The sequence below is a fragment of the Misgurnus anguillicaudatus genome, chromosome 14 (assembly GCF_027580225.2).
Source record: "Misgurnus anguillicaudatus chromosome 14, ASM2758022v2, whole genome shotgun sequence".
NCBI lineage: Eukaryota > Metazoa > Chordata > Actinopteri > Cypriniformes > Cobitidae > Misgurnus > Misgurnus anguillicaudatus.
Window position 1 is genome coordinate 6,828,411 of NC_073350.2, and position 21,668 is coordinate 6,850,078.

At 35.1% G+C, this 21,668-nt stretch overlaps 1 protein-coding gene across 4 annotated transcripts in view; it reads left to right on the plus strand.

Annotated features, from left to right (window-relative positions):
- The first annotated feature begins 1,115 nt into the window (after positions 1-1,115).
- ankrd52b (ankyrin repeat domain 52b) overlaps positions 1,116-21,668 on the plus strand; it is a 41,361-nt gene continuing 20,808 nt past the window's right edge. For 3 of the 4 annotated variants that reach the window (XM_073875778.1, XM_055184005.2, XM_055184006.2), the window contains exons 1-18: positions 1,116-1,254; positions 4,334-4,417; positions 5,091-5,169; positions 5,326-5,396; positions 5,474-5,674; positions 7,673-7,760; positions 7,852-7,994; positions 8,178-8,390; positions 8,467-8,545; positions 12,331-12,445; positions 13,372-13,454; positions 13,574-13,637; positions 13,732-13,800; positions 16,909-17,049; positions 17,537-17,596; positions 17,677-17,788; positions 17,978-18,049; positions 19,282-19,483. In XM_073875778.1, coding sequence (XP_073731879.1) covers positions 1,228-1,254; positions 4,334-4,417; positions 5,091-5,169; positions 5,326-5,396; positions 5,474-5,674; positions 7,673-7,760; positions 7,852-7,994; positions 8,178-8,390; positions 8,467-8,545; positions 12,331-12,445; positions 13,372-13,454; positions 13,574-13,637; positions 13,732-13,800; positions 16,909-17,049; positions 17,537-17,596; positions 17,677-17,788; positions 17,978-18,049; positions 19,282-19,483 — 1,903 coding nt within the window. In that variant the 5' untranslated portion in view covers positions 1,116-1,227. The remainder of the gene's footprint in view (positions 1,255-4,333; positions 4,418-5,090; positions 5,170-5,325; positions 5,397-5,473; positions 5,675-7,672; positions 7,761-7,851; positions 7,995-8,177; positions 8,391-8,466; positions 8,546-12,330; positions 12,446-13,371; positions 13,455-13,573; positions 13,638-13,731; positions 13,801-16,908; positions 17,050-17,536; positions 17,597-17,676; positions 17,789-17,977; positions 18,050-19,281; positions 19,484-21,668) is intronic. The other variant, XR_008638650.2, reaches the window with a different exon arrangement.

Consider the following 21,668-nt stretch of genomic DNA (forward strand, 5'->3'; position numbering starts at 1 on the left):
GTGAGATCTCTTTAAGAGTCTCCTCAGTGCTGTAGTTTTATGTTTGAAGTTAATTTGGTACATTATTAGTCTTTTATTAGATTGGACTATTTCACCCATTTTCTCATTATTTGTTCATCCTTATGCTGTTTCAAACCTGTATAATTGTCTCCTGTCAGTGTTTTTGAGGCCCATGTGATGTTTATGATGTTTAGGCCCATGTGATGCCTTAGAAAAGCATGTCACTGATGTGTATTTTGAGGCAAATCAATGGCACTTGGATATTTTAAGATCTGTCAATGCAAGTTATTTTTTTATCTGTTTTAGTCTATAGGCTTAAGCCTTGTCTGTTAAACTACGGGATAATGTTTCATAGTGAATGGTAATGTTAGTTGTTTTCAAGCATAACCGGAAAAGCCCCATATTACATCTCGAGTCTTGGAGTACTATGGAGTTGCCTGCGACTATTTAATATCAAGTTTTTTTATTAATATTTATATGATTAAGGTCTATTTATTATCTTATGAATTTCCATAGGTGCAGACAAAACTCTTTATTGTACACCTGCTTTACCAGGACTTTTCTATACACATGTTTATATTAAACACAACCCTTGGTCATGATGAACCTTACAGTCTGAGAATAAATAAAGGGAAGAGCAAAACAATACAATTTCTCAACAAGTCAGCTATTCAGTGTCTTCGTTTATGGTCTTTAGAAATGAGTGTAATAGATGATAGGCATTGCGTGCTGTGATAATCAAATAGGCCAGTATTTAAAGTTTATACCAGAATTTTTGCTGAGGAAATTGTGTCTGCACAAAAGTTTGTTCTTCAACTGAGAGTAAAAGAAAGATTATTATAAATATCTTCAGCAGACCAAATACTGTAGATATTTATGATGATATGACTGTCATCGACACACATGTTGAGTTCCTTCTTTAGTTGGAAATATTAATGAATGAAAATACAGTACAACGTGTAAATGCATTTAATTAAACATGAATTAAATGTAAGATTTAAACGATTAGTTTTTTACAGTGTTTGCTTAAACTTAGACGTCATTTTGATTTTAAAAGTTTGAGTTATATAGGACAGTTTATCTTTGCGACAGTAGATGTCGCTGTAACGCAGCAGGTTCATATTACAGTGCAGCTGCGCGTGTGGATCCGTTGTCTCTTAAACAGTCGTGAATAAGATTTTAGGAAACTCTTTAATAAGTAAACATCGAGCTGGCTAATATCAGGAGATGGGAACCTTAAACATTAGAGAGCAGGTGAGTGAGATGCTTTTTTGTTCTCTGTTTTATGGTATGATTGTGGGGAGGACAGCAACTCAATAAGTCAATGTTACTTGCTGTGTTCTGTTACTATCTTTAGTTAGACTTTTATTTGGCCTATCATGATAATAATACCATCAGATCCAGAAAAAAACTTGCTGTGTAGTTATGCTGGGCAACGAACAGTTCACAGCAACTTGAGAATAAAACCAGTCGAGTTAACTCAACGTGACGTCATAGTATGATACAACTGAAATAATGTTAGGCTATGTTTTTGTTGTAAGAAGGGAAAAAACTGACACAAAGTGTGACCCTGTCTGTGAAATTCAGGCTAAAGTTTCATAATTTTATAAAAAGATATAATATTAGTAGCATCAAAGTTTGATTTCACTTATTGATTACAATCTCTGACATGATCTTACTCAGTTAGTATTAAAGTTATATTTACACAGAATGTTCTTTTATGTAGGATGATTTTTATGGAAGCCTAAAAGCCTTAAACTTTAAATGAAAAATTTATTCATCAATTTAATGATTTGTACACAATCACTTTTTCAATCACAAAAATTAATAGACATATTTAAAACTATTTTTTAATTAATAAAATGTTAATTAGATCAAACAACTCTGAATTTGACAAAAATATTTTAACTGAAAAATAAATAGACAATTTTAATTAAATTATTTAATTCATGATTTAAAACATAGACATATAAAACAAAACAGTACATTAATAAATAATTTATTATTAATTCATTGTTTAAAAGGCATTTGCCAAATGATTTTCATATTCGTTTTGTCAATTAAGTTAAAAAATCCCATTGCACTATTGACAGGTGGGGCAACCATTCAACATTCAAGTCAGTTTTTTTAAAATACACCCCCTTCTAATGCCGCCTTTTCACTGTACACAACATTTGGACACGACTGTTAGAGTACGCCCCCTAGTGGCAGTGTTAATGAGGTTTCAGTTCAATTGTAAATCCCTGCTTACATAAGAGAGAAGCTTATTCTAGTCTTCAATCTACTTATATTCATCATAGTGGAATAAATTAATAAATGCAAAGGAATGAAACAATAAACAGCTATGCATGACAAAGACTGCCAATATTTTTTGGAGACAACATATAGAGAATATTAAAGTCTGCATGAAACGGAAGTAGCGATTGTCTTATTTTCTTTGTGATGACGTATATCCGATTGAAATCAGCTTCTGAAATGAATAAATGTGGGGCTGGACTTTGTCCATCGAGAACTGATTTGATCTTTTGAATTTGGATCGTGTTGCTAATTGCTAATCGCAGCAATGTTTTACCCGACCCCGCCCACCTGCCATACCATATAAGCGGCAGTAAAGAGAGATTGTTTCGAAGAGGGGAGGAGATTTGCGGTTTTGATTAAAGATTGAAGGCACATGAATAAAAAAAATAATGAAGCTAAAATATTAATTTGTAAAAGTCATTTTTAAAAACTACCACAATATTCCAAAACAAATTACAGTTTTCCATTTTATTTTCATGGCGACTTTAACGGCACTCCTGTTCCTCCATAGATTTTATGTAGAAAACAGTAAATCATAAAAACGACTTTAGCTGGATTTTCAGTGGTAGGGTCACAAATGTCCAATAGGGCTCTTTCTTCACTCTTTTTTCATATGGATCCAAACTGTTAATAGTTCCGATTTTGTCCACATACCAGTCCCTGCTTCCCTGTTTAACGTATCCCAGTAAATCCCAACTCTGCCGCTTCTCCTCGTTCAACTTGCTGTATGTTTACATCCCAGAATGCAGCGCGGAGCCCAAGCCCTATATAACGTTAGGAAAAAAGTGTAAAAATGTTACCTTTAGGAGTACAACGGCTTGTCACAGGGGCAGTACACTCAAGTGAACACCCGCTATACACATTACGACAGGTTTATATACTGGTACCTTTACAGTTTGTACCTTTTGATGAATATTTTGGACCTCAGTGCTGTAGTACCATAATGTACTCTGAAAAATTGGCCAGAGAGAATCCCTTTGTACCCTTATAATGGCAAATATGTACTTAAACATAATAAATGACACAATAAAATCGCATAACATTTAATAAATTAACATTTCAAGCATCACATTTTGTACTATTTTGTATTGAGTGTTAAAGAGGGTTAATCTGTACTGTATTTACTAGTTTTTACTTGATTGGGGTCACCTTGGGGTGTTGGTAAGAACCCACAAGAGTTCAGAAATCCAATCTGATGTTTAATAAGCAGTTTAAATATACACGGCACAGACAGATATGTATGTGTGTGGTTTTCTAGGATAAAACAAAAATCTAATAATCCTTATTTTTATTTTTTCTTGCTTGCTTAATTTCTCGTGATCTCAACATAACAAAAGTTGTTTTCTCGTGATCAAGACTTAATTTCTCATGATCAAGAGATAACAAAGGACATAATTATGTCACATTGTTCTACTTCGTTTGATGTATATTGGAGGCTTTACTCAGAAAGCAGGGCTCAGATTTGAAATATTTGAAGTATTTGTGCTGAATGTAACAATCTCAGATAAAAGTAAAAAATATGTTTAAAAAATACTATGTAAAGCACCCAGGGTTTTATGTAGCGTTCACACCAGCCGCGTCACACTTGCATCAAAATTGTATTGAATTAACATAATTGTTTGAATTTGAAAATTAGAGATGGGTTCTGTTTTAATGTAGCCAAGTGTACCTAAAATACAAAAGTTTAATATACAGGTTTGTGGATCTTAATTTCTTTTTATTAATTGCCCACTTGTAAACTTACATTCACTGTTCTTTTTTTATAAATATAGTATTTGTATTAAATCTTTATTCATTGAGTTAAATCGAGTATAAAAACCGACTCGAGAATTTAAACCGTAAATCGAACCGAGAATTGAAATTGAATTGATTTGATAGCTTGTGAATCGAAATCGAATCGATCTGGAACACCTGAATCGATACCCAGCCCTAATATATTGCACAATGATGCAAATAGCGTCCCTTGCTGGCAAATGCTATTACAGTAGTTGGTCATACATCTTACTGATATTATATCTTTCTATCTTTTTTTCAGTCACTCTTGGTCCAGGCAATATTCAGCCAGAATGAAGAAATGGTGAAATTTTTATTGCAACAAAAGGAAGAAGTCAACGAATTGGTATGTTTTAATTCCACATCTTTACAAATAGTATTCAGACATTTCATTGCCATGCATTCATTTATGATTGAAATTATTAAATTATCATTGTTTTATGAATAAAAACTCGTATACTACTGAGCTCCTGAGGAGACATTGGTGTAAAAAAATCAAAAGTTTGGTTTCATGTGCTCACGCGAAACCTTCATGTGCAGAATTTTTTTCGTTTTCACGTGCGCACGCAATAGTTTCACGTGCGCACGCGAAACTAAACTTTATTTGATTTTTAATGTCCCCTAGGGGCTCCGTACCATTCACACAGGATTCCTATAAACATAGTGACAGATGTAAATTTAAATACTTTATTCACAAAGTATTATTAGGTACAACAACATTAGGTGTGATTTTATGTGATAATGTGACCTAACTGGTCAGGGATTTAACATTATTACCACAACAGCTGGTCATGATTTCTATAATTTTATTCACTGTGATCCTGGGCAAAGACGCTCCAATTTTCAAAAACACATTGGATCTAGACGTATCACCATAATTTTGCAGAAAAGTGACAAGTTTGCATCCCTGTTGTAAAAAACTTGTCTGCTTACTAGCAAGCAGCAATACAGATTTTGCAATACTGTTCAAAAGAATATTAACTGTGAAAACTTTACTGCAACGGTCATTTGCTGTTTAGGATCAAGAGCAGCGCAGTGCCCTGCATGCTGCAGCGTATGTGGGTGATGTTCATATAATGGCCCTCCTTATCACATCAGGTGAGATCAGGTGTCTAAAAATAATTACGCAAAAAAAAAATTCAGATCTTTCATGTTTTTATTGAACACACTCATTCAACATGGAGGACAGGATTTATCATACAGTAACTACTCTTTTAATGCAGGTTTTAGTAGATTATAACTTTATGTTCTCAGGTGCAAATGTGAACGCTAAAGATCAGGAGTGGCTGACTCCCCTTCACCGGGCAGCTGCTTCACAAAATGAAGTAAGAGCAGATTTTTTCCAGTTTTGCTGTTTAGATTTGTTTGTATTGTGTCATTGTGTGTATTATGTTAATGGCAGATGGCCGTAGGGCTGCTCGTGAGGAGGGGGGCAGAAGTGAACACACAGGACAGATTTCGACAGACGCCGCTACATGTTGCTGCCGCTAACAGTGCAGTAGACTGTGTTGAGATTCTTATTCCTCATGTAAACACACTAAATGTAGAGGATTGCTTTGGTAGAACAGCTATTCATCACGCAGCCCACAGTGGACACACAGAGGTACGGAACTGACTATCAAAAGTCAACTTTATTAGTATTAGTTTATAAAGTGTTAGTTTATCATCAGTTACTCACTTTTATACTGTTCAGACCTCCCATTATATTTCTTCCTTCACATTGATATGTAATTGATGCCAAACATTTTTGTTAACATAAGTTAATATGTTTTTTTAATTAAAATATAAAGTTTTAAATGTTTTATGTCATATGTCATACGGATGCACCGTAAACAATGGGGGGGGGGGTCACTGTGAAAAAGTTTCCTAACCACTGGTCTATAGATTATAAATGTGACCGGTGTTATAATGGTTTTTATAGCTTTCTTCACTTTCTATTAAATAGAGCAGAAGCAGTAGCCTGACGTTGTCATACTCAATTCTAGTCAGAATCTTCCCCGTATTTCAAATCGTGGTGGGCGGGGCTAAGATCGGCTGGCACCCAGGCTACAGAAGCAGTAAAAGTCCCTCTATTTCTGTTCCTCTCTTGCAGATTAAAAGAGCTTAATTCACTCAATATTTCAGATTCAAAAGTTTACTTGCTTTCCCGGTGACGGGTGACATTACATTACAACTTTGTGTTTTTTTATATCAGCTTGAGCTTTGCTGGTTCAGTGCAATGGGCTTGACATTAGCATTACTTTTTTGCTACCACCATCTCTGTGCTCTCTGAACAATCTTTTAGAAATAAAAAGACGGTCAATTCATAATAATATTATAAAAAATGTGAGAAAGAAAGTGCAGTGTGTGGTGGTGACTTTCAAAACAAGACCCAGTTGTTATAGCCATAGAAACCAGAGGCGTGCTTGAAACCGCACATGACTGAATCTGATCACGGAGGTGATCAACTTCCCAGCAAACACAGAACGTTCGTTAGTTTTTGGTTCCCTTTTGGTTATTTTTTGGGAACCAAATAATAACGTTCTGAGAACGTTCTTTTTGTTTTTACAACCATAAAATAACATTCCCATAATGTTGAAGATTTGTTATTTTTAAATAAATAAGAACGTTCTCTGATGATTGTTTTTTGGTTATTTTTTAGAACCATAAAATAACATTCCCATAATTTAGTTTTAATATAACCCAAAAATAATCGATTTGAAATGTTTATATGAAGAGAATATGATGTTAGAAGCTTTTGTTTGTTGTAAAATGTTGTGTTAAGATCTGTTAACCTTAAGTGAATGAAATGTTTATTTATTTGTTATTTTGTTATACCTTATTTTAGCTATTATTTTTTCATTTTTTTCATTTAGTGACTTAAATATGTAAAAATGTGCATATGCTATTTTTGATCGATTTGAAAAGACTATATGAAGAGAATGATTTTGATTGGTGTAAATACAGCGAGGCGGATAAAATGCTGTGGTAAGATCTGTTAACCTAAAGTGAATAAATGTTTTTAAATGAATAAATAAAACATTCTCCTAATGTTAGACCCTGAAATTCTGTTTTCATAAAGAAAAATTTCCTGGGTAACCAAAAATAACGTTCTGGAAACCAAAAACTAACGTTAGGGGAATGTTTTGGGAACAAAAAATTGTTAGCTGGCTGGGTCCTCCGTGAAGACCTCTAATTCATTCAAGTTCAGAAACATAAAAGGATACAATTTGACATGCGCATATGCACCCAATTCTTCGAGAAACAAAGAGCACGTGAACGCACACTTTGGGAGAGTAACAGCATGCTTGCAGGCAAAATATCATTATCAAAGAGTGTCATTATCACAGAAGCACAAAAAAAGACAAAAATTGATACCCAGATATACTTGGGTGGTTGTCAATATACCTGTGCGGCCCGCCCAAGTAATGTCAATGTGTGGGAAACTGCTGTTTATAGATAATATCTACCTAAAATCCTTTTGTGTTCACTGAAGAAAGTCATTCTGTATGGATTTGATACAACATAAAAGTGAGTAAATGATGACAGATTTGAACTGTCCCTTTAAATGTTGCTTTTATGTTTTAAATATAAAAAATGGTTACATGTAAAATGTGTTTAGACAGTGACCTTACTCATAAATAAAGGGGCCAACCTGAATGCAAGAGACATAAAAGAAAGACAGCCTATCCATTTGGCATCTTACCTAGGTATTTGTTTCTTTGATTTCCTTTTTCAGTAAGCATTGTACTGTACCTGTATATCATTTAGCTTGTTTATTGTTGTATACTGTGTTATCAGGGCATCTGGAGGTTGTGAAGCTTTTATTATCACACAGTGCTGATGTATCCTGTAGGGATAAGCAGGGATTTACTCCACTACATGTTGCTGCTCTTGGTGGACACATTGATGCGGTCAACGTCTTGTTAGAACATGGAGCAGAGGTGAGAAGGAACCTGCATACAGACATGACTTTCTGGATCTTACACTCACTTTCTGTACAGCAAACTCTTACATAGATCACATTTATTAATGTTATCTTTTACCTTCCAATGATACTTGACCATCACATCACCAATGCAGAACAGTTTACTTTTCAGTGTTCAATGTTTTCACTCTTCTCTTAGATCGATGAAGTTGATGTCTTTGGTAACACGGCTCTCCACATGGTTTGTTACACCGGGCAAATGACCGTAGCTATTGAACTGATTAACTGTGGTGCCAGTGTTAACCAGAAAAATAAGTGTGGCTGCACACCGCTGCACCTGTCTGCAATCTCTACAGATGAAGCCCAATGTTTAGAGCTACTGATCAATAATGGGGCTGACATTAATATACAGGTCAGGAAGCAGAAAGAAAAGAGATCAATTTAATGTTTTTTTTATATATAATTTCTTATAAAAATCTTGTTTTCAGGATAATAAAGGCAAAAGCCCACTGCATATGGCGACTATCTATGGATGCTGGAGTCATTCACAGATACTCATTCAAAATGGTATGTAGTATATACACACATAGCCACAAACATTTTATCACAATATCCGAAGGACTTGCTTATATGGACAAACACAAGATCTATGAAGGCCATGAATCTCTATGCTGGTCCAGTGTGGTTACTGACGAACAGTCCACGCTAACTACTAGCCAACAAAAAAACAACATCTGGTCCAGCTTTAGTCCCTACATGATTCTGTTGTTTGTCATATCGTTTAGTACCCAATACTTTTTATGTATCCACCTTGGTTGAGGTTCCAAGCGAGCTGCACCATTATTAAAATGTTATGTGTATTACTGTAGATCACTCACTGAAAAAACGAACTTTTTAGTAATATTTATTAGATTAACTCTCATAATTTCTACATAATAATATTAACATTTATTGAGAACTAGATTTTCCTAAGTAAAATGATGATAAATACACAATTAATTCATGTAAAAAATGAACTTTGTGGGAATAGTAAGTCTTATTAGATATTTTCTTGTATTATTTAACTGTTTTATAGTCACTGCACATAGTCCTAAAATAATTAAGTAAATTTTAATCAAAAACTTTAGCAGATTCAAGTAAAAAATCTTAGTTTATTTTACTTAAAAATATTAAATCCATTAAACTAAAAAATCTAAGTAAAATTTACTTACTTACTTTATTTGCACATGTTGTAAGGAATACCCACAATTCTTTGCACCTGAATATTTTTATTTTTTAAGCTTTATCACAGAATAAGAACTGATAAGAACTTTAACTACTTAAATATTTGTTAGCAAAATGTCATAAAGGTTTAAGCTCTTATATTATTGATGTTGTTTTGTTGTAAATAATAATTTCGTGAAGTCACCGTTCAGGTGATCAGTGTTTCTTTACATGAACCCTGTTCAGAACAGTGTATTGTAATTCTCTCCACAGTGCTTATAATGCATGTCAGAAACACAGTTTGTGTGCGTTTCTGTTCCGAATAAAGTTTATTTGTTGTCAGTCATGAATTTTGTGTTATAATGCCATTTATAACACTAAAAATAACTAGGTCCATAGGAATATGTTAAAGAAAATAACAAACAGAAAATACGATTTATTTAATATTATTAGGACAGCAATGCTTCAATTTTCAAAAAAAACCTAATAGACTTTACCTAAACGATTAAAATAAATCTAACTTCTAAATAAAATAATTAAGTAACATTTAATTAATTATTTAACATATGTTTTATCATGCAATTTTAAGTAAATTTTATTTGATTTTACTAGGTAAGTTTTACTTATAAAAAAGCAGTAAAAAGTTAGTGCAATTGAAGAGTTTGTTTCCAAAACGCGATAAACGCCATTTTGAAAAAAATGAGTTACTGCCAAAATCAGTATTATATCAGGTCAGTAGTTAAAAGTAAATAATTAATTTTACGCAAAATCCAATACCCGCCGTGATATTTTGTCATCTTTTCTCCCTTTTTTCCCAAAATGCGACAAACGCCAATGCTCCTTTTTTACAGACCGCAATAAATCCATTTCTGATATTACAGCGCACCAGTCACGCAATGTAAACAAACATGGCGGCGCGCTGAGTACACGGAGTCCTAGTTTTCCTCATCTACTTTGTACTTCGTGATCAACAAACAAAACAAAATAATACTTTAATAGCATTGCCAAACCTGTGATGGTTTTCTGTGACGGGAAAGAAACGTAAGCCATCAACAGCTAATATTTCCGCGAGAGGCACTCGGTTGATTGTTCTCCAGACAGCATCAAGCTTCTCATGCTAAAACATTGTGTTCTTAATATAACAAAGTAAGTGTTTTGGTTAATGCCATTAATGTTTATTTTTTAATCATTGTATACCACTAGTCAACTAAATAAATATAAAATGGTAAAGATGAATGCACATTTATACATTGATTTAATAGATTTATAGCATTTTGTGGAAAAAATAATTCGTTTGTATAATAAATCTTTGAAAATCAAGTTATGGATTTGAATTTTTTATGTTTTTATAACCTAAAGATGCTATGTGAAAGTTTGTAACAGAAAATAGTGGTTTTCATCTTGTCACTTTCTTGGTATAGTAAACACGTTTTTACCGAAATTTGTCAAAATGGATTTATTGCGTTTTGGAACCAAACTCTTCAATTGTTACGAGGAGTTTTTTAATTAAATTTTACAAGTTGTTTTTTTCAGTGCTGATTTGTCAGAGAGAATCATCACTACCTGCGTCATAGCCAAATACAAGATAAGCTTACCCTTGTGCATGCGCTGTCTTGAGCAAACCAGTGATGTTGTCATCTGTGCTTTGTTGTAGAAGTTCCCAAACTCCCTTTAAGCGGTGAAAAACATCCATAGGCTGAAAATCAATAACACCATACAGTGTTTTCCACAGACTTGCAGTTTATTTGTGGTGGTACATCCAGCCAGGTGAATGGGTGACTAATGGGGTTTGGATAAAAAAAGTATAATGGTGATTCTCACGAAATCCAGTGTCCATTTTCACGAAATCCGTGTCCAGCATCAGAATTTTTGAAAAGCCCTTGAAGCCAATTTTTTTGCACATATAAGATTAAGGTCTGAACTTACTATAACCATTATTTTTAGAGGATTTAAAACATATTTCCTATAGAATGATACAATTTTTTTAGATTATCATTTTCAAAAATTATTATTACCGCAACATGATATTACATTAAATATATGTATTTACAAACTCATGTTTCGGTAATGAGAACTAAAAAGTTGTCTAGGTACTATGACAAACAAAATTTCAACTTTTATCTGGAGAGAGAAAATAAGAACTGGTTAGCTGGTAGCCATCTTGAGTGTCACAGTCAATTATGTCCCTTCTAACAATTTTTTTAAAATGTTAGTTCATTGAGGGCTTTAACAATGATTGAAAATTGTTGCAGAGGATGAGAACATTTTTCTTGGACACATTTATATTCCTTATTATTGTCTCTACATTTACCAATGATCACCAAACAACACATGTTTCTTTACTGTAAATGTTTATAGTATAACATGCACTGAAGCTTTTTATTTTTTAGATTTTTTTAATGATAAATATTTCCATGTCAAAGAACCTAAATCCAGTCATGGACACGTTGCGGTAATGAAAATTTTCAAATTGGTTTGTATGATGTCATTTGAAATCATGTGCAAAATAGTACATGAAGAGATGTTTGTAACTGTACGCTTCTTATTTTGATACTCTTACTTTGCATTTACTTTTTTTATTAAAATGTTTCATGACACCTCATAAGTCTAATTTCGTGAGAATCACCCATCCAGGATCGGTTGTAACCCAACGCATTTCTTGGGTACAATTAAGTAAGGGCTGTAAAAGCTCGACTTCATAATGGATGGAGGGACCGGCTCTATCATGTCCTTCGCCAGCAGCACAACAATCTCCGCACGCAATGCAACCATGCCTTAGTTGAATTGCATGTTGGACATGCAGGAATGGTAACATGTGAACCGTGGCATGTAGCCAATCTAGTGCCCAGGTAGTGACGGACAGATCAAGCTTTAGATCTGTTTTGTTGTCTTTATTCTTTTAAAGCTGCTCTGAAACAATGCAACACTGTAACAAAGAGCACTGTATAAATACATTTAAAATGAATTGATAAAAAAAGAGAGAATAATCTTATAGTAATTCTCAAATTTGATTAGAATATGCTGTGCTTTAAGGTCTTATATATTGATGGTAACTTTTGTATCTATTTGACACTTTCTGACTCATTTTCTGCTATGGGTTCAAGGTTTAAAGGTACTGATCCCATTTTATTTTTATTTTTTTCTTCTAGGTGCAGATGTGGAATGCACTGATAAATATGGTAATACTCCTCTTCACACTGCTGCTAAACATGGTCATGAGCTACTCATCAGTTTACTCATAATGAGCGGAGCAAACATATCCAGGTGTGTCTTTACAAACAAATAGAAACTAAAAACAACAGATATTTTAGATTCGGTCAAGGGCGGATCAAGAAAATTATGTATTTGGTGGCAAGGAGGTGGCATAAGAAGTATGAGGGGTGGCAACACTGAAGCAAAAGCACCTGTGCATAGCTCCTGTGGATTTATGGCATGACAATATATTACATAAAAATACCCCTGCAGATTTGTGTCGCAAAACATTAGGAAGATCAGACCCTTCCTATCAGAGCACAATACACAGACTCTTGTTCTCTCTTCAGACTATTGTAATGCTCTCTTTCAGCCAGTGGGGGCCCTAAGCAAAAGCCAAGGACCTGGTGCCCCCATGCCCCAACATTGCTTAGGGTTTTCATTTGAATTGCACAACATTAATATTGAGGATATAATAAAGTTAGACATATATAAACCTGATTTATTTTATTTTGAACAGCTTAACATTATACACAATGGTTTGTTTTAAAAAATACAAATAGTGCCAATCGAGTGAATGTTCGAAGAGTCGAGCGAGTGTGAGTGACTGTATTTGTGCACGCTAAGCAGATGTGCGCTTTCTCTGCACTCCAGGAACGACGTTGCCTACTCCTTCTATAGTTAACCATGGTTATCACAACATTACCATGGTTTTGTAACATAAATCATTGTTAAACCAGCCATAACGATGGTTATCTTTTGTAAGGGTTTACAACTGAGCACAATGAAACATCAGTGCTGTAAATAGTCAAGAAAACTGGTTACATTTTTATTCCACAAATTATGGCAGTGCCTTTTCTTTGGATTTGGATACAGATACTGGCTATAGCATAAATCCACAGATATAAATCACATCATGCTTTATTTTCAGATTATACTTCAAACTTGATGTTAACAATATTTATTCTGTTATGTTCATATATCTTTTCACTTCACAGACCAGGTATTAATGGGATGTGTCCACAGCACTTGGCTGTTCTTCATGGGTTTTCAGGCTGTTGCCAAACATTACTCTCATCAGGTAAATATCATAAATATTTCAAGGGTCTAGCAGGAGAAGCATGAAACATTTTATTAGATGCTTATATACCAAGTGGATTTAAAGTATATTGTGTATATTTGTATAATTAATGTCCACAGAGTTTGATATAAACACACAGGACAGTCTGGGAAGGACATGTTTACATATAGCTGCTTCAAGAGGGTATGATGCTCATCTGTACATTATGTGCTTAATAGTTTTTACATTTCCTTCTTTTTAGTCATTTATTCTCTGTTCTTCATTTTGTGATTTCCAGTAATGTTGAATGTCTTGAATTGCTGTTGAGCAGTGGTGCCGATGTGAATATAAAGGATCTACTTGGAAGGTAAAATCTTTATTAACCAATCATTTTCTTTTGGATTGTATATGTATGTTAAATGTTTTCATATGTGGGATGTACACTCACCTAAAGGATTATTATGAACACCATACTAATACAGTGTTTGACCCCCTTTCACCTTCAGAACTGCCTTAATTCTACGTGTCATTGATTCATCAAGGTGCTGAAAGCATTCTTTAGAAATGTTGGCCCATATTGATAGGATAGCATCTTGCAGTTGATGGAGATTTGTGTGATGCACATCCAGGGCACGAAGCTCCCGTTCCACCACATCCCAAAGATGTTCTATTGGGTTGAGATCTGGTGCCTATGGGTGCCATTTTAGTACCGTGAACTCATTGAAATGATTCGAGCTTTGTGACATGGTGCATTATCCTGCTGGAAGTAGGCATCTGAGGATGAGTACATGGTGGTTATAAAGTGATGGACATGGTCAGAAACAATGCTCAGGTAGGCAGTGGCATTTAAACGATGACCAATTAGCACTAAAGGGCCTGAAGTGTGCCAAGAAAACATCCCCCACACCATTATACCACCACCACCAGCCTGCACAGTGGTGCATGATGGATCCATGTTCTCATTCTGTTTACGCCAAATTCTGACTCTACCATCTGAATGTCTCAACAGAAATCGAGACTCATCAGACCATGCAACATTTTTCCTGTCTTTAGCTGTCCAATTTTGGTGAGCTTGTGCAAATTCTAGCCTCCTTTTCCTATTTGTAGTGGAGATGAGTGGTACCCGGTGGGGTCTTCTGCTGTTGTAGCCCATCCGCCTCACGGTTGTGCGTGTTGTGGCTTCACAAATGCTTTGCTGCATACCTCGATTGTAACGAGTGGTTATTTCAGTCAAAATTGCTCTTCTATCAGCTTGAATCAGTCGGCCCATTCTCCTCTGACCTCTAGCATCAACAAGACATTTTCGCCCACAGGACTGCCGCATACTGGATGTTTCAATGGTTTATGATCTAGGTGAAGCAAAGTTCGGTCTCCATGTGCTTATGATCTCAATTAGAGATGCGCGGATGGGCTATTATTTCATCCGCAACCGCATCACAAAACTCATCATCCGTCCGTCATCCATCCGCACCAACGTTTCTGACTAGTTTTTAAAACCGCACCCGCCCGCCATCCGCTGACTGGGCGATGCAAGGCGCTGCTGATGACAGCCGCTGCTGATGACAGCCGCGAGACTAGAAAGCCCTAGAATATAAGCAGTGAACTCAGGCTTTGTTTACATTAATGCGTTTATCCTTTAAACCGTGTTACTTTTGCTACGTTTATGCCTTTCATCTACACTACATCACTGTTTTCGACCCTCATAAAAGGATTCGTTCGTCAATGCTGCAGACCCTGTTTTAGTTTGAGAACTCAGACGTTGCGCTGAGTGTAAATGTAGATGGAGTCTTATGTAAACAAACAGCTGATGTTAACGTGACAGCGCATCATTTTCAAAGTAAAAATGATTTTATTCAGGTAAATGGAGGTTTGCAACGGTGGTTTTGACAAAAATAGTAAACATCTACCAACCAGCTATTATACACGCTATATCGGATTGTTTTATCATGTATCATCATAGATAATGTCTATTTTATATTTATGTTTGAGTATTGTTGGGTTTGAATATTGTTGTAATGTGTTTATGTTTTGTTTAAATTTAGTTAGCTTATTACGAAAGATAGACTGTAATTTTAAACGCCATATAGGGCGTTGTAAAGGCCAATATGAAGGGAGAATTGTAATGGGTCAGACATTATTTTCGAGTTTAATTTAAGTTTTGTTTTCTACTTTAAAATGAATTTCGTTTCAGGTAATATGTCTCTTAATTTTAATCAATGTTTTGTTGATAAGTTTTGTGAATATAAATTAATAAAAACCATAAACTCAACGTCATTAATATTTAATGCTCGTTTAGCCGCTTGCGCTTTTAGCAATTTCAGCAATTTCTGTGTTGCTAGCGGAGGACGTGCACGGACCTCGCACACATTTAAAAATTAATGCAATAAGCATTTCTGTAGGCTAAAGCTATACTTCACCTCTTACTATGTTTGATTGAAGTTTGCATTTGCTGAAATTTATTTTTGCTTCAAGTTTGTTTAGTAGGCTACTGTTCACTTGAATGCTTTCTTTTTAAATCATAAAGACCAGTCTCCGATCGGCGCACATGACATGGGACAAAAATAAATAAATAAATAGCCTAAATTAAACGCACAAATTACATAGTCTGTAGCTACTGGTGTCATCCTGATTTACCACTTTGTAAAACTTATTCCAGGCAACCCTTTTCTGACATTCTATTTCCTTTGTTTTTAATTCTCATGTTTTTGAGTTTGCCACGTACCTCCTTCGCCGGCGTTGATAAGAGCTGTGTCAAAATGCGTCCTCATTTCTCCGCGCTGTTATTGATAGAACGAATGGATCCTTAACCGCCGAGGCTATCCCAAACAATTAAAACCTTTATTAAATAAACGTGTATTTAGAAAACTTTTTCTGGTCACTGTTTTAGTATTATAAGTTATGTTTTGTGTTAATATTATTCGGTTTATGTTGCGTATATTTCTAAGGTTGATTATTTGATATACTGTTGTTGAATAGTTTAATCTACATCAGTGTGTCATATTTTCTAAAATAAATTCATATTTTTCTGATTACATATTTATTTTAATAAGTCAGAAATGTCTCCGCTGTTTATTGCTGACAGGCGCGATGGGCGCTACTGGGGGCGCGTGCAACAGGTGACCCAAATTATGGGTCCTCAGAAGGCTAGACCGTCTCATTTCAGTTCTCTTCGCGAACTTCTGAGCCTGCCACCTTGATAGAAATAGTGCTCACCTTTAAGGTCGCATGCTTTGAAGGACAAAGCTAATAACAAGCAGTCGATCCGCCACCCGCCCGAATTTAATTAAAATATTATTTTTCGTCACGTCATCCGCCCGATCCGCGGTTTATCCGCGGAGTCCGCGGCTGTAACCGCCAACCGCGCATCTCTAATCTCAATAGTTAACTTGGAAAATTGTTCCTTGTCATAAAACTCATGCATTAAGCAGTCGTCTATTTTATTTTAATACTTCACATTTTCTTTATTTCTTTACAGGTCTCCTTTGCACTATACATCAGTGAATGGTCTGTATCTGTGTACAGTGGCTCTGGTGAAGGCTGGAGCAGATGTTAATGAACGCGATATAAATGGATGCAGTTCACTGCATTACGTAGCTGCCGGCAAAACCTCACATGGGTATTATACTTACAGTACACTTACCTATGTCACAAGTTAAAACACTACAAGAAATGAGATGCAATATTAATATTTGGTTTGTGAGAGGAGCAGAGCGGTGACACCTCTGGTAAGGACATCTCATTTCTATTGCTTTGGCTGCCAACATAGCAGCCCACAATAATTCTGTAGCCAAAGGGACAATTTTGTGTGGAGGTTAAGGTTGAGTCCTAGACAAAACCTAGCCTTCAAGACTTTTATTGTAAAAAAGTAGTAAAAACCAGGCTGGGAAACACCAGCCTAAGCTGGATGGCTGGTTTTAGCTGGTCTTTTCAATAGGGATGTCACAGACAACTAGTTGTTCAGTACGGTCGATCACACAGCAGGACTTCTCCGCATGAAGCCAGAATGGTCTCAGTATAGTGTACATAACTTTCAACATCTCAAATGACATGTTTTAGAGTTTCATGTACACTCCAAGTTTATGTACTGTGCACTTTTCCCGTAGAGCTGAGCAGATCTGTCCTGACAAACACTCCAGCTGTGATACTGATGAGGAGACTATATGGTAAAGATTTTGTCTATATTTGAAACTAAAATATAAAGTATTTACTTGAAATGAATCTGATTGTTCGTGTGATCGTGCAGGTGTTTAAAGTTTCTATTGGATTATGGTGCTGATCCAGCAGTGCTGGACACTAAAGGATTCAGTCCAGTTCACTATGCAGCTGCCCATGGCAACAAACACAATCTAAAATTGGTAATTTATGCAAAAGTCACACCAAATATAATGTGTATTATTCTCTGGGATACATGTTCTTATATTAAGTCATATGAATGAATAATATTGAGATTAATCCAAGTCCATTTCAAAACAGTGTTACTCATTACCACTATCCTCAATGTCATATATTTCCAGTGATTTGGATGTGTATTTGTCTTCTTACAGCTCTTAGAAATGTCTTTCAAGTGTGTGGAATATGTGAAGAGTTCGGTTCCCATAAGCCCTTTACACTTAGCTGTAAGTATTCTGGGAAATGCATGGTTAAAACAAAGAATATTTGCACACACAAATTTCAATTTATTATGTTATCTGGATTCACTAAATCAAATTAATTAAAATTAGCACAGATTGCAGTTTGCATCAGGCAATAACCTTAAAATTGTTTGATTAAAAAGCAAACTAAAATGCACAGAAATTGAATTTTGCTAGCAAATTTTATTGCAATGAAATCAATGTTTAATTGCATGCAAACATTGTTTTTTATATAAATCTTTTTTGTCTTTCAGTGATAATAGTACATTGTGTCAATCTATTCAATTTAATTTTATTTATATAGCGCTTTTCACAATTGTTAATCGTTTCAAAGCAGCTTTACATGAGTAGATGTAAAGAGAACACAGAATAATCAATAGATAATATAAGAAGTAGAATACAGTGGCTAAGAATAAACCGTACATGCGAGCGTAGTAATAATGTAGCGTATACAGTAAAGTGCTAAGTTAAGCCAAAGTTGGCTGAGTCTCCCGGGGACGAAAAAACCCCTAGGAGAAAACCCTGTGGGAAAACTCCTAGAAGGACAAAAACCCTTGGGAGAGATTAATATATATTTATATACATAAACACGATAGGGATAGGAAACGGGTAAGCGGATTAAACTGGTTCAGCTGGTGGTCGCGTATCGGCTGGGCATCACGTTGAAGGACAGCTGGTAGATCAGTGGTGTGATGACCTTCACAGCAGCAAGAACTGGGTCTGTTTGTCTCAATGTCCTCGGGGTCGAGGACAAGACAGGGAGAGAAAAACAGAATTATTAGCGTAGGGGCCATTCGCATGTAATGCAAGTGTCATATAGTATTGTGGTTTAAAATCCGCTCAGTTCCAGACAGGCTACCTATTGCGGCATAAGTATATTACCCAGATGAGTTATGTGAATGCTTTTTTCTATACTATTGCTGAATCTACAGCAATAATATAGAGTTTTATGAATAAACAACTTTAATCTTTAATTCACCTAATTTGAATAATACAAAGCCATGTTTGCATGTTAAAGGATGATAGTAATTTAAAAAAAATACTTAGCATGCTAAAGTGCTTATATTGTGAATTAAAAGTTAGTGAATAAGCTTTTTGCATTGAAATACTAAGTGCAGAGTAATTACTAAAATTATTATTATTACCTATATGTCTCTCTCTCTCTCTCTCTCTCTCAGTAATGAAATGAATAATTCTATGTTAATTGTGTCTGTCAGGCTTATAATGGTGACAGTGAATCTCTGCGAGTGCTGTTAGAGACGATGGTTCATGTAGATGTCCAGGATTCTGTGGGTCGTACAGCACTGTATGTGGCTGCTCTGAAAGGTCAATGTCAGTGTGTGGAGGTACTGCTGATCCATGGAGCCTCATGCAGCATCAGGGAGCACAACTACAGGTGGACACCTCTACATGTTGCTGGTGTGTCTTTATTTGTATTATAATAGACAATGTATAGATATTGCCAAATAACTGACAGATAAATGAAATAGGTGAAACCGCAGCAAAATTAAACAATAACATTTTTTTAAATCTTGACAAGGATATTATTACAACATCATCAGGGGTGCACAAAGACTTTTTGGTTTTGTTCTGTGCTCAACAGAGCATTAGCAGATTGTGTTTGACATTGTGGTTTATCACAAAGTGTCATCTATCACACTGTCTCCATCAATATATTCACTTTCAGTATAAGATGTTGGTCTGTCTGATTAGTGGATTGTGGAAGATGATGCACATCCCTGGTTGAATCTGTGACAGGCTGTTTATTTCCATTTGTCCACATCTACATTGGGGTAAAATGTTTCTGTTGTCATCTTGAATGTGCATCAGGGCTAAACAGATGATTGGTAACAGGTGGGATCTGTATTTTTTACATTGAGATTACACTAGACTGCCCAGAAGAAGATGAGGGTTATTTAGGTAACTTGTAAATTTTTTTATTGTATTTACAATGAATTAATTCCGATGGAGGCAAAAGGTGTCCATGTAAACGTAGCTACTGTCCAATTGTCCCGGATGAGCCCCCACTTTTTTACAACCTATTTTAGCTGCTTTTACATGGACAATTGTAATCGGTTTAAATGTTCAATCCGACTGAAAATGCTTTATGCAAACACCTCAATCATAATGAAAAGAGCCAAACCGATAAAAAATCTAATCAGTTTGAGAGGGGTGGTTTAAACCTTTTGTAATCCACTCAAAAGGACATGTAAACACTTGATCGGATTTATAACGGAAATTGGGACACTCTGTGCATGTGCAATGACGTAGAATTGGTGTAATGAAGTATGATGCAAAGAACGAGCTTGTGTTGTTGAAGGAAGTCACATTCGTAAAAATAAGAACATTAAGCTCTCGTCTAGCGAATCCAATGCTCTAAATGGTCATTAAACATCTAAAATTATCTTTATCTGTACGTTTCCTGAGAAGTGTACCGTCCCAAATCCATAATCTAAAGCAAAGATGCGTATTCGGGACCTGATTGATGTTAAAAGAGTTATTAAGAGTAACAAGACTTAAAAGCGATCTTCCTGACGCTGACGTCTAAAGCGCATGCACACAAACGCGCGAGGGCTCGACCCCGATATAGACATCTACACTAAATTACAGTTTTTTATAAAACGGTTAGTTCCAATCCTCGATTCTGATTGGTCAATAGGTGTGCTTTATTCACGATAAAACACTGCTATGACCGCTTCACCCAACAGTTCTATTTAATATCATTGCGCCCTTAGCAACACCCTTAGCAACACATAAACATATAATGAGACAAAGTTTGAGAACAGTTTGTTGTTTTTATTTGAGTTTTCATGTTATTGTTCGCAGTCAGGGACTATTTTTTCTAGCAGAAGGAATGCTTTTATTTATTTAACTTCATAAAAGTTGCACTAATATTTTTTTTACTTTAATATTGTGTGGTAACCGTTTTATAAAAGCAATAAGGTACTCGAGGCAAGTGCTGTATCGTGAATAAGTAACGGCCTCTCGTACCTTATTGCTTACATATATATTATATATAGATATTTTATTTTTTAAAATATCTGTTTTGACAAGAATTCACCCAGGTATGACCTATAATCTGTTATATCTGAAGTGAATGTTTGGTTAATTGTTAAGGAAAAGTATGTGTTGTGTAACATTATATTAAACCCTTGCATTAGCCTACAGGATCTTAAAGCAGTCTGTCTCAATCTCAAAATTAATCAATAAAAGAAAAACATATATTTAACATATATTGATATTGTTTTTGCTTTGCGTAAACAGCTGTAGGTCTGTCATGTTTTGTCAGATTCCAACAAATCATGCATTGTTTTTAAGGTTTTTTAATAGAGAATGTAAAAGTATAAATAACTAATTTGCTCATCCCAACTCAATTTGCCAGCACAGGTCACAAATGATGCAGCAGCAAATAGAAATGGAGAAAGAACAAGGTCTTCGAAAGGGAAAATCATATATAAAACTATGGCTGATGGTTCTGTTGAAAATGTAAACAGGCTGTTGTAAACATACATTTGCATATAGCATATATATTATCCAAATTCATGCTGATTAGAGCATTAAAAACTTGAAAAGTGTTAAATTTAGGTAAATTTAGAACAGACAA